The sequence below is a fragment of the Saccoglossus kowalevskii genome, chromosome 6 (genome assembly GCF_978046115.1).
Source record: "Saccoglossus kowalevskii chromosome 6, keSacKowa6.1, whole genome shotgun sequence".
NCBI lineage: Eukaryota > Metazoa > Hemichordata > Enteropneusta > Harrimaniidae > Saccoglossus > Saccoglossus kowalevskii.
The window spans coordinates 93606-106693 of record NC_140646.1 but is presented as its reverse complement, the minus strand read 5'-3'; the positions used below and the strand labels follow the sequence as shown (position 1 = coordinate 106693).

The window sequence follows — 13088 nt, the reverse complement described above, 5'->3', positions numbered from 1 at the left end:
TAAATAAAGATGGCTGCATAACTTAGTTGAATCTGTTGTTTGTGTTAAATCCGACGCATCCGGCATTTAAATATCGGCCGCGATCGTTCAATTGGCGACGAGGACATGATCAAAGTCACAAGTTTAATTTGAGATGGCTTCAAATATTGATATTGGTAGCATTCCGCCGTTTGATTGCAAAAGTGACCCCACTAGCGTATCGACTAGATGGAAAAGGTGGAAGAAAGCGTTCGAGTTCTATATCGTTGGAAAGGGTGTCAAAGATGACAACCAAAAGAGAGCCTTGCTGTTACACTGTGCTGGCATGGACGTACAGGACTTATTTGAGACACTTGTTGATCCCGGACCTGGAAACTTGCCTGAAGGACAATGAGACGATGCAGGTAATTACGAGAAAGCGTTACGAACATTGAACGCGTATTTCATACCTCAGCTAAATGCGATATATGAGAGACATGTGTTTCGTCAAATGAAACAAGAGGAGGGTGAAACTATAGATCAGTTCATTTCAAGACTGCAACGCCAAGCACAAAATTGTGAGTTCACAGATACTGATGAACAAATCAGAGATCAAGTTAAAGATAAATGCAAGTCGTCATTGTTACGCCGTAAGCTCCTAGAAAAGGGAAAATCCCTAACCCTAAAAGTGGTGCAAGATACAGCACGGGCCTTAGAAGTAGTTGATGTTCAATTAAAGACTATGGAAGGTGAATTTAAACGTGAAGTCAACCAAGTCCATAAAGGCCAAAGGTCACAAAAGAAGCCAGGAAGAGAGAGAGAGAAAAAGAAATGTTATCGTTGTGGTAAAGAGGGACATTTCGCCAGGGATAGGGAATGCCCAGCAAGATCTGCGAGCTGTAACAAATGTCATCTAACAGGACTATGCAAGACTAAGAAACATACCAAAGGTAATGCAGAGAAAGTTGGTACACAGGGAAACTCAGACAAAGAGAAATTGTATTGTGTACAGACAAAATTTATGGTGACTATGTGTTTGCTGTTCATCCAGAAAATAACTCAAACGACACCGGTGTGATTAGTGTCACGGTGGGTGGAGTAGTTATTTCAGACATGCTCATTGATTCTGGAGCAACATGTAATGTGATTTGTGAAACAACATGGTCTACCTTGAAACAAAAAGGAATTGTCTGTAAAGCTGAGAGGTCAACACAGTCGCTGTATTCTTATGGAGCAGATAAGCCATTGGAAGTCCTTGGGAAATTCCAAGCTACTGCTCAAGTTGCCAATAATATGACAAATGCTGAATTTATCGTGTTTAAAGGCAAAGGTCGTTCACTGTTGGGACGAAAAACAGCACAAGAGCTTGGAGTGTTGAAGCTTGGACTGCAGGCAAACATGATTGACACACAAAATGTGCGTGATAAATTTCCTAAGTGCTTTAATGGGTTAGGAAAATTGAAAGATTACCAGGCGAAGATCCACATTGAGTCAGACATACCACCGGTGGCACAGAAACCACGGAGAACACCATTCAGCCTCAGAAGCAAAATAGAGGACAAGCTGACTGAATTGATTAAATTAGGTGTGATAGAGAAAGTAAATGGGCCCACACCATGGGTCAGCCCAGTTGTAGTAGTACCAAAACCATCTGGAGATGTCAGACTATGTGTAGATATGCGTCAGGCAAATCAGGCAGTAGTCAGAGAGAGACATCCGATACCTACCGTAGATGAAATATTAGAAAGCATGAACCAAAGCATGGTCTTTACAAAGTTAGACCTCAAGTGGGGGTTTCAACAGATCGAGTTGGAGGAATCATCTAGAAGTATCACAACATTTGCTACACATAACGGTTTGCATTGCCGGAAATAGACAATAGAATCTGGTCAAGTAGAGATTCCCTGTCTATCCCATTGCAGTGACTATAATTACATGCAAAATTATTCAAGACAACTGATGATGTCATAGACTTTTAAGGTCTATTGTTTAGCCTAATTGAGAGTATATTGTTATGTTAAGTAGTTCACAGCTTGGGGTTGGAAACAATAGTAAGTGAGGTAATCTATTGTTTCCTTTGTTCTATGTCCACTTGTATTTGTCAGCTGATCATATGAAGCCATGTAATAAATGGTTGTGGTTACCAGAGAACGAGATACCCTTAGGTACACTCTTAAGATGGCATTGAAGACAGCCACCCATTATATACTTAAGGATGCGGTAGAGTTATTTTCGTGAATTTTGCTTTTTTTGTTATTACTTTTGTAATAATTTTATCAAAATTAAAACTGAAACACATCTAGAATACCCTTTTTTTTAAAAAAATAAGAAAAACTACTTGTATAACGGGATACTGTACAATTTGTTTTTGAGATAAAAGTCTGCACGCAAACAATAACATTGACTTATTGCGTAATTTGCATAATCCCTTCACGACAGAAACAGTGCACACTGAAGACGACGCGGTCATATCAACTCCGGGTCCTGCTTATTGATCAATCACAAAAAAGAGGCCCCAAGAAAAAACTCAAAACAGAAATGCATTGCCGACAGTACAATGGGGTTCACACTTTGAGTATTCAAACCAAGAGGGTAAAATTTCGTCAGCAAACATGATCAATTTCCATCTTCCAAAAAGTCGGGCAGACAAGTTATGCAGGGCCGCCGTGTACTGTAACAACTACGCTTCTTTTTGGAGGACGAATACGGACCCAAAACTTTATAGTTTTGGATTTTATTAATGCAAGGCTACTAAGTGACTCCATGTTATGTGTTTTGTTGTAAAAATCAGTCCATCTGATGCTTTAAATGTCCAAAATTAGCGCAGCGCAACGTGACAAATGTTTTGTTTTTTGGCGTTTCCAGGCAGAAGAAATCTGACGCCATGGAGGTCATTCAAGTGAGTTGTGCGTCGTCAGAAATTGACCTACTTTCATGAAATTCACACACATTGATAACGTATTGGCGCAGAATAAAACCCTTGAAGCATTTTTTGAGAACTTCTCGCAATAAAAAATAAAAGGCTTTTAAATTCCTTGTCTATGGGTGAAATAACAGGAAAAATGTAAATTGGTGTCATTGTAAACAAATATGCAATCTATGTTCTAACACTCTCGAGGCATTGACGGGGCTGATGCTGTCTTGATTTTTCAGCTTTCTTTTTTTACAGAACCCCTACGGTTTTCATACAAAACTAATTTTTATTCAAAATAACACCTCTATGTTTACTTAGTATACACGTGACTAATTCGTGGTACATGTCACAGATCATTTTTTCAAAAAGCCAGGAACAAGGGCTTCAAGAAAATATATAATTTGCTACGCATCAAAACACTTTTCCTCATGAAAACAGTTTTTACTTTTTAGAGCATGATAACTCTACCGCATCCTTAATACAAAAATATGTGGACAGACTAATCTTGTAAATATCATTGTGGCAGTCAACGGCGATTGGTATGCAAATTACGTTTGTCTGACGCATTACAAAACAAAAGTCTAGACTGTCGTAGAATAATACACAACTCGCGGACAGACAGTGTGATGAAACCCCTTTTTTACAAAGAGGAAAAACGGCCGATACAATATATTGATCTTGTGGTCTGACCTTCAGCATCAAAAGCAGTATGGCGATAGTGCTTCGCGTTCGAAAAGTGGGATAATTTTTAACATGGAATAACGGACATAAACTAAATCTTGATTCAGGTTACTTCCTGTTGTTAATTGGATTAAAACAGTTATATTTGCTAACAACTGGATCGTACATCTGTGTAAAAAATGCATGAATTTTAGCTCTAATTTGGGCAGCGAATACTGCGTCTACAACTGCGTTGGCTGCGTCGCCGTGTTCATTGAACCAGAGAGTATCCAGAACGAAGCGAACAAACTTGAACAGTCACCTGCGTTACTGCATTTACCTATTTTTAAAAATAGAGTTTGGCACACAATTACATATCGTCCATTGGTAATACACTGGGCCAGTGTAGGATATATCATCAAGTTTTACGGCAAGTTGGGCATTTAATGGTGGAGTTTTGATGGAAACATCTATAACATATCGAAAGCTTGGAACGTCACCTGTCTATTACGAAGCACACAAAAGTGAAAAAATGAAAAATATAAACTCAAAATTAAATTTTGTTTTAATAGATGTTTATGCAATGCAATCTCTATGGCACATCCTGTGATGTTTATTTGACTGGGGAACACTGGCCAGGGCGGAAGTCGGCCATCTTGTCCACTCATTTCTGGCAATGTTCCGATATAAACGGCTGATGTTTGGCATCAGTTCTGCCCCAGAACTGTACCAACACATCATACAACAAGTATTGACTGGATGTGATGGAGCCATAAATATATCTGACGATGTGGTGATACATGCTCCTGACAATGAAACCCATGACCAAAGATTAATTGAAGTTCTGAAATGCTTTGAAGAAAAGGGTCTGACACTGAATGCGGAGAAATGCGTATTTCGAATGTCTCAGTTAGAATTCATGGGAAGTATGCTGACTAGACATGGTATCCGTCCTACTACAGAAAAAGTAGAAGAAGTCTTAACTGCTCGAGCACCAGAGAATTCAACAGAAATGAGAAGTTTTCTGGGATTAGTAAATTTCTCTGCCCGATATATACCTAACTTAGCCACAGTAGCCGAGCCACTCCGCAAATTAACGCGCAAAGGAACCAAATTTGAATGGCAAACTGAACAACAACAATCATTTGACCACTTGAAAGATGAGTTAGCTAATGCACAGACTTTAGCCTACTTTGATCAGAATGCTGAAACTACAGTGATTACAGATGCTAGTCCAGTAGGACTAGGCGCAATCTTGATACAGAAACAGAACGGTGAAAATAGAGTTGTGTGTTATGCCAGTAGAAGTCTGTCAGATGTAGAAAGGAGGTACTCTCAAACAGAAAGGGAGGCCCTTGCCATAGTTTGGGCTTGTGAGAGATTCAATTTATACTTATGTGGTATTGTATTTAAACTGTTAACAGACCACCAGCCGTTAAAGGTGATATATTCACACAAGTCAAAGCCATCTGCGCGAATTGAACGTTGGGTTCTACGTTTACAGCCCTACAACTTTACTGTGGAATACATACCTGGGTCGAAGAACATCACAGATGTACTGTCTAGACTGGTTGACAATAATAAGAGTGAACATAGTGATGACACGGAGGAATACATTCGTTATGTAGCAGAATATGCGGCACCACATGCGATACCAATAAGATTAATAGAACGAGCGTCTGAACAGGATGAGGAAATTACTGAGCTTAGAGAATGCATAGCATTGGGAAATTGGAATAATTGCCCTGCTGCTTACAAGTCAGTTAGAAATGAGCTTACTGTGTTAGGAAAACTGGTACTCAGAGACACTCGATTAGTCATTCCTAAGAGTCTGAGGAAGCGAGTTATAGACTTGGGACATGAGGGGCACCAAGGAATCGTAAAGACGAAGCCACGCTTGCGCACAAAAGTTTGGTGGCCACGCATTGATCAAGATGCAGAGCTAAGATGCAAGTCTTGCCATGAATGTCAGTTGGTGACACAGTCATCTGTTAGTGAACTGATTATACCTACCCAACTACCTACAGGTCCTTGGCAAGAAGTGGCATTAGATTTATTGGGGCCACTACCAAATGGTGAATACATACTTGTTGTCGTTGATTATTACAGTAGATATTTTGAGGTGGATTTCATGAAGACTGTAACATCAGAGAAGATAATAGAACGTATCGATTCTCACTTTTCTTCACATGGGTATCCAATTGGTTTGAAATCGGACAACAGTCCTCAGTTCATTTCAGAGCAGTTTGAAAACTACCTAGAAGAGTGTGGCATAAGACATAAACATACAACCCCCATATGGCCTCAGGCAAATGGAGAGGTAGAAAGACAGAATAGATCTCTCTTGAATGTGTTGAAGATAGCACAGCTTCAGAAACGCAATCTGCACAAGGAGTTAAATAAGTTCCTTCTAGCATATCGGTCTACACCGCACACGACAACAGGAATGTCCCCAGCCGAAGCAATGTTCAAAAGAAAGTTAAGAACAAAGCTTCCATAAACAGGGGAAAACAGGTTGAGAGAAGATGACAGAATGATAAGAGATAGAGACACTGAACTAAAACAGAAATCAAAAGATTATCTGGATGCGCATAGAAATGTAAGAGAAAGCAGCATCCAGCCAGGAGACAAAGTATTACTACATCAGAGGCAAAGAAACAAATTATCCACACCGTATGAAGAAATGCCATACAAAGTGATAGACAAAATTGGTAGCCAAGTGACTATCCAGTCTCCAACAGGTGTAAAATACAAACGTAACACTCACATGTGAAAAAGTATGTTGAGCCGACTGATAGTGAAAAAGCTGAAACTCAACAAAGCGATAAAGAGACTGATAACTGAGACTGTAACTTCTGGATGTCAAAGTGATGCAACCTTACCTGAACTACCAGATAGTGCAAAACGTACAGTTCAGGCACCCAAGTATTTAAAGGACTATTTGTGTTATTGAACTATTGAATTGTTAAATGAGATACATAGATAGGGTAACAGCATGGAAAACGAGGCAGAATAATCCTCCCAGCTGTACGTAGGTTTTGGTAGTCCACCCTGACCTACTAGAATAGTTTAAGTTTATTCTTAAAATAGAGTTAGTAGTTATTTGGAAACAATGCCAGATTTTGAGTTTGTAAACTGTTGTTATACGAGTTAACATGCAATTATATCAAGAGACATTAGGTGCTAGGAACTATATCGTCCTCCAGGACACTTTCGTTTAAATGAGTGATATAGTGTTCCGGGAAAAAGAGGGATTGTAGTGTATTGACTAAACGTATCTTGACCTCTGGGTCACATCTCATTTGCATATTGTAAGACGACGTGAGTCGATAAATAAAGATGGCTGCATAACTTAGTTGAATCTGTTGTTTGTGTTAAATCCGATGCATCCAGCATTTAAATATCGGCCGCGATTGTTCAGTGGCTACATCATCGGATGAGTGCATGTGAGCAGCGTCGGTGGCAAGACGTAATGGTTGTCTAGCAACAGTTGCTATGTCATTGTGCGGTGGTAAACATAAGTGGGCAACAATGGTGGCAGAATAATGTTAATGTCATTGGATGGTGAAATAAAGTGGGCAGCATAGTCTAGACTGGGGAGTCGGTCATGCTTTGGATGGTGTGGGCAGTCTTTAGCCTGGTGAGATGATTGAATAGAGCAAATTTTTAAACATGGACGACAGATGTGCTTTCCCAGCTCACCAACGTAATTCTTGTGGTCTTTGACCATTGAACACTTGCCATATCGGACTGTGGCAAATTTGGGTTTCTTTGTGAGCTTGCTATGTAAACATCTTGCCCCTTGTTTTTCAAATATATCATCCCATGACCTTCGACCTCGCTCAATGGCACACAAGACTTTCAAGAATTTCATCCCAGGCAAAGGTTTCAGAAAGGTGTAAAAGTTTCATCAAGTGCTCTGTGCATGCTTGTTTATGTTTCTTACTTTCAATGTAGCTGATTATATATAATTCACCTCAGGAAAAGGCTGCCAAGCTGAGTTGAGCATAAGGAATTTATCTAACAGCTTACCTCAAGTTTGTTTGGTGGCAGTCTCATTTTGGCTGGATGTATTGGTTGTGCTGGGAGAGTCACTGCTGCTGTCTGATGCTGAGTTATGATCTAATTTGAGCTTCTTTTTGGTTTTCTTTATCGTTTTGGAGATGGAGTCGTCATATTTAGAACGGGCGGTTTTAGCTTGGATGGACTTGGCGGGAGCAGCGGTTGCTGTTAACGTTGATTTCAAATTGCTGTTTTTGAGCATTTGTCGTTGTAATTCGATTTCCAGTTCTAGATTGTCATTTTCATGTCGTATAGAATCAAGCATTACCTTCTGTTCTCTGCTTGTGGACCGGGAGGCGTGTTTGTCGGTTTTGAGGGCTGACATTCGTGGAGTTGAATCATGAGATTCTGACGCCGCAATGTTGTTTCACGGTAGTTTTGAGCAGCCAGTCGTTTCAAAATCGAAGATAAAAGAACTTTCACTGTTGGAACAACTATGCATAGGACGGGCTGCCGTAAATGAACTTCTAGAACAGAAAAAAATACAAGACAGCCTGGAAAACAAAATACTGAAGCAGACTGAGAATCTGCTGTCGCTAGGTGGCGCTATATATCGGTGGCTACACTGCAACAGAGATAAACTGAACAGGCAAATCTATATATGTGCAGCAATTAACCAAATTTATACTAAAAACAAATTTAACACAATGACTGCAAAGAGAGAATACACGCACCTGGCACAGGTCATTCACTGTTAATAGCTGCAAAGAGAGAATGTTATTTTTTATGCAGCCATAGTACAGTTTCAGTATACAATTAACATTTATATGCACATCATAGTATTGGTGCAGACATAACCTGCTAATCTGTATCCTTAACTCATTGGTTTTTGTCAAGGTTTCCCTGAAGTAGGTGGTTTGACCTCTGTACAAGTTTTGGAGATAATCAGGGGATGTAGAGGACTTAATGTGATTGGTGCTGACTTGGTGGAGGTGAGATGTCATTATAAAAATAAATTTCCTGCAATATTTCCAAATTATATCTATGATTGTTTTTATATAAAATATTTATAATCGTTTTATAAATATACAAGTGACAGTTGAAAAGTACTTTACCAACAACTTGAATGGCTTTTGTATAGCTAGTGAAAGCAGGATTTTTAATAATGACAGAGGGTGAAAATCTCCCAGGGTAAACGATTTTTTATAAAATCATTTTTGCTTTCAGGAAATTCACTGTATAATAATTTTCTTTTTAAATGACTAAAATTATAATAATCTTACTGACCAAAATCTTTTGTTTTTTCAAATCTTCAAAATTTATAACAAATATGTAACCATTTCTCAGCATTACACTAGAATTTTACATTTGACCCACATAAATACTGGTAAACAATTTTATGGAACAGTGCAAATAATCACCCGTCAAATGATTTTGTTTTAATCCTAAGTGTTTCAAACATGTTCTTATTGCATTAGAAAGGTTGACAGAGACAAGAATAAATCAACAAATTATAAAGTCTAAATTGTACCACATTCCATCAGCTAAAATGACAGATTTCTTTTGTTTTTTAGTAAACCTTTTCCAGTAAAACCAGAGTTGTCTTTCCTATTTTGAATACCAAACATACCTACACACCTACAAACAAAGTTTGAAAGTCTTGTGACCACCTCAAAATCATTTTTTGTATACGTTTCAAACAAATTACTAGGACATGTTTTTTTTATTGTATTACAAACATGGCATACTGTTCATTATGAATGATTTTCAAAAAGCTGTAGTGGTTTATGTCTCAAAGTAATGGTATACTGCATCTTATGTCCAACTTTTCTGATGGGAAGAAATAATGTAGTGGTGTCCCAATTTTAAAAGCGGGTGATCAATGTTCATTTGTCTGAAATCAACAGTACTAACCAAGTAGCAAATCTGCTTGCTAACTCACTTTGGTGTTAGAACGCTCTGTGCAGCGCTATTATAAGTACCATTCATACTATTCAATCCACACCCAAGAAATCAAATGTATATTATTATTTGTTTCTCCTTTCTTAGGTGTCTCCTGCCTATGATATTAATGGAATGACAGCTCTCATTGCAGCTAACTTCCTCATTGAAATATTGGGCATTCTGCCGGGTGTGAAGTATCATTCAATTTAGAATACTGGGTGTAATTTACTACTTGACATTTTAAAGGATGATCTCCTGCTGACAGATAAATAGAAATAAATCATAAATCTATGATTTCAATTTAAAAGATAAAGTAAATATGAACTATGATGTGCAAGTTAAGAGTGAATTTGACTATCAATAGGATAATGGCCATGTATGGTATAATAATATATTACAGGTACATTAAGTAGTACCCGGTATCAATATTTAGAATTCATTTTAACTTTTAAAAATAGATGATAGTGTACCATCATCAGTAGCATATGAAAAGGTCGTAAAACAATAGGTGGAACATGGGAACCCTGCGCACACGCAATAAGTGGCAATTAATTGCAGGTCATCAGTAGCATACGAAAAGGTCGTAAAACAATAGGTGGAACATGGGAATTCTGTGCACATGTAATAAGTGGCAATTAATTGCAGGTCATCAGTAGCATAAGAAACGGTCGTAAAACAATAGGTGGAACATGGGAACCCTGTGCATACGCAATAAGTGGCATATAATTGCAGGTCAACAGTAGCATATGAAACGGTCGTAAAACAATAGGTGGAACATGGGAACCCTGTGCACACGCAATAAGTGGCAATTAATTGCAGGTCATCAGTAGCATATGAAACTGTCGTAAAACAATAGGTGGAACATGGAAACCCTGTGCACACGCAATAAGTGGCAATTAATTGCAGGTCATCAGTAGCATATGAAAAGGTCGTAAAACAATAGGTGGAACATGGGAACCCTGTGCACACGCAATAAGTGGCATATGATTGCAGGTCATCAGTAGCATATGAAACGGTCGTAAAACAATAGGTGGAACATGGGAATCCTGTGCACATACAATAAGTGGCAATTAATTGCAGGTCATCAGTAGCATATGAAAAGGTCGTAAAACAATAGGTGGAACATGGGAATCTTGTGCACAGTGGCAATTAATTGCAGGTCATCAGTAGCATATGAAAAGGTCGTAAAACAATAGGTGGAACATGGGAACCCTGTGCACACGCAATAAGTGGCATATGATTGCAGGTCATCAGTAGCATATGAAACGGTCGTAAAACAATAGGTGGAACATGGGAACCCTGTGCACACGCAATAAGTGGCAATTAATTGCAGGTCATCAGTAGCATATGAATAGGTCGTAAAACAATAGGTGGAACATGGGAATCTTGTGCACAGTGGCAATTAATTGCAGGTCATCAGTGGCATATGAAAAGGTCGTAAAACAATAGGTGGAACATGGGAATCCTGTGCACACGCAATAAGTGGCAATTAATTGCAGGTCATCAGTAGCATACGAAAAGGTCGTAAAACAATAGGTGGAACATGGGAATCCTGTGCACATACAATAAGTGGCAATTAATTGCAGGTCATCAGTAGCATATGAAAAGGTCGTAAAACAATAGGTGGAACATGGGAACCCTGTGCATACGCAATAAGTGGCAATTAATTGCAGGTCATCAGTAGCATATGAAAAGGTCGTAAAACAATAGGTGGAACATGGGAATCCTGTGCACATGCAATAAGTGGCAATTAATTGCAGATCATCAGTAGCATATGAAAAGGTCGTAAAACAATAGGTGGAACATGGGAACCCTGTGCACACGCAATAAGTGGCAATTAATTGCAGGTCATCAGTAGCATATGAAAAGGTCGTAAAACAATAGGTGGAACATGGGAACCCTGTGCACACGCAATAAGTGGCAATTAATTGCAGGTCATCAGTAGCATATGAAAAGGTCGTAAAACAATAGGTGGAACATGGGAACCCTGTGCACATGCAATAAGTGGCAATTAATTGCAGGTCATCAGTAGCATATGAAAAGGTCATAAAACAATAGGTGGAACATGGGAACCCTGTGCACATGCAATAAGTGGCAATTGATTGTAGGTCATCAGTAGCATATGAAAAGGTCGTAAAACAATAGGTGGAACATGGGAACCCTGTGCAAGCGCAATAAGTGGCAATTAATTGCAGGTCATCAGTAGCATATGAACAAGTTGTAAAACAATAGGTGGAACATGGGAACCCTGTGCACATGCAATAAGTGGCAATTAATTGCAGGTCATCAGTAGCATATGAAAAGGTCGTAAAACAATAGGTGGAACATGGGAACCCTGTGCACATGCAATAAGTGGCAATTAATTGCAGGTCATCAGTAGCATATAAAAAGGTCGTAAAACAATAGGTGGAACATGGGGACCCTGTGCAAACGCAATAAGTGGCAATTAATTGCAGGTCATCAGTAGCATATGAACAAGTTGTAAAACAGTAGGTGGAACATGGGAACCCTGTGCACACGCAATAAGTGGCAATTAATTGCAGGTCATCAGTAGCATACGAAAAGGTCGTAAAACAATAGGTGGAACATGGGAATCCTGTGCACACGCAATAAGTGGCATATAATTGCAGGTCATCAGTACCATATGAAACGGTCGTAAAACAATAGGTGGAACATGGGAACCCTGTGCACAGGCAATAAGTGGCAATTAATTGCAGGTCATCAGTAGCATATGAAACTGCCGTAAAACAATAGGTGGAACATGGAAACCCTGTGCACACGCAATAAGTGGCAATTAATTGCAGGTCATCAGTAGCATATGAAAAGGTCGTAAAACAATAGGTGGAACATGGGAACCCTGTGCACACGCAATAAGTGGCATATGATTGCAGGTCATCAGTAGCATATGAAACTGTCGTAAAACAATAGGTGGAACATGGGAACCCTGTGCACACGCAATAAGTGGCAATTAATTGCAGGTCATCAGTAGCATATGAAAAGGTCGTAAAACAATAGGTGGAACATGGGAACCCTGTGCACATGCAATAAGTGGCAATTAATTGCAGGTCATCAGTAGCATATGAAAAGGTCGTAAAACAATAGGTGGAACATGTGAACCCTGTGCACATACAATAAGTGGCAATTAATTGCAGGTCATCAGTAGCATATGAAAAGGTCGTAAAACAATAGGTGGAACATGTGAACCCTGTGCACACGCAATAAGTGGCAATTAATTGCAGGTCATCAGTAGCATACGAAAAGGTCGTAAAACAATAGGTGGAACATGGGAAGCCTGTGCACATACAATAAGTGGCAATTAATTGCAGGTCATCAGTAGCATATGAAACGGTCGTAAAACAATAGGTGGAACATGGGAACCCTGTTCACACGCAATAAGTGGCAATTAATTGCAGGTCATCAGTAGCATATGAAACGGTCGTAAAACAATAGGTGGAACATGGGAACCCTGTGCACACGCAATAAGTGGCAATTAATTGCAGGTCATCAGTAGCATATGAAACGGTCGTAAAACAATAGGTGGAACATGGGAACCCTGTGCACACGCAATAAGTGGCAATTAATTGCAGGTCATCAGTAGCATATGAAACGG

At 39.2% G+C, this 13088-nt stretch overlaps 1 protein-coding gene across 1 annotated transcript in view; it reads left to right on the top strand.

Annotated features, from left to right (window-relative positions):
* LOC100368327 (agmatinase, mitochondrial-like) overlaps positions 1-9820 on the top strand; it is a 47445-nt gene extending 37625 nt beyond the window's left edge. The window contains exons 6-7 of the mRNA XM_085500720.1: positions 8432-8526; positions 9584-9820. Of these exons, the coding sequence (XP_085356846.1) occupies positions 8432-8526; positions 9584-9688 (200 nt within the window). The 3' untranslated portion in view covers positions 9689-9820. The remainder of the gene's footprint in view (positions 1-8431; positions 8527-9583) is intronic.
* Positions 9821-13088: the final 3268 nt, after the last annotated feature.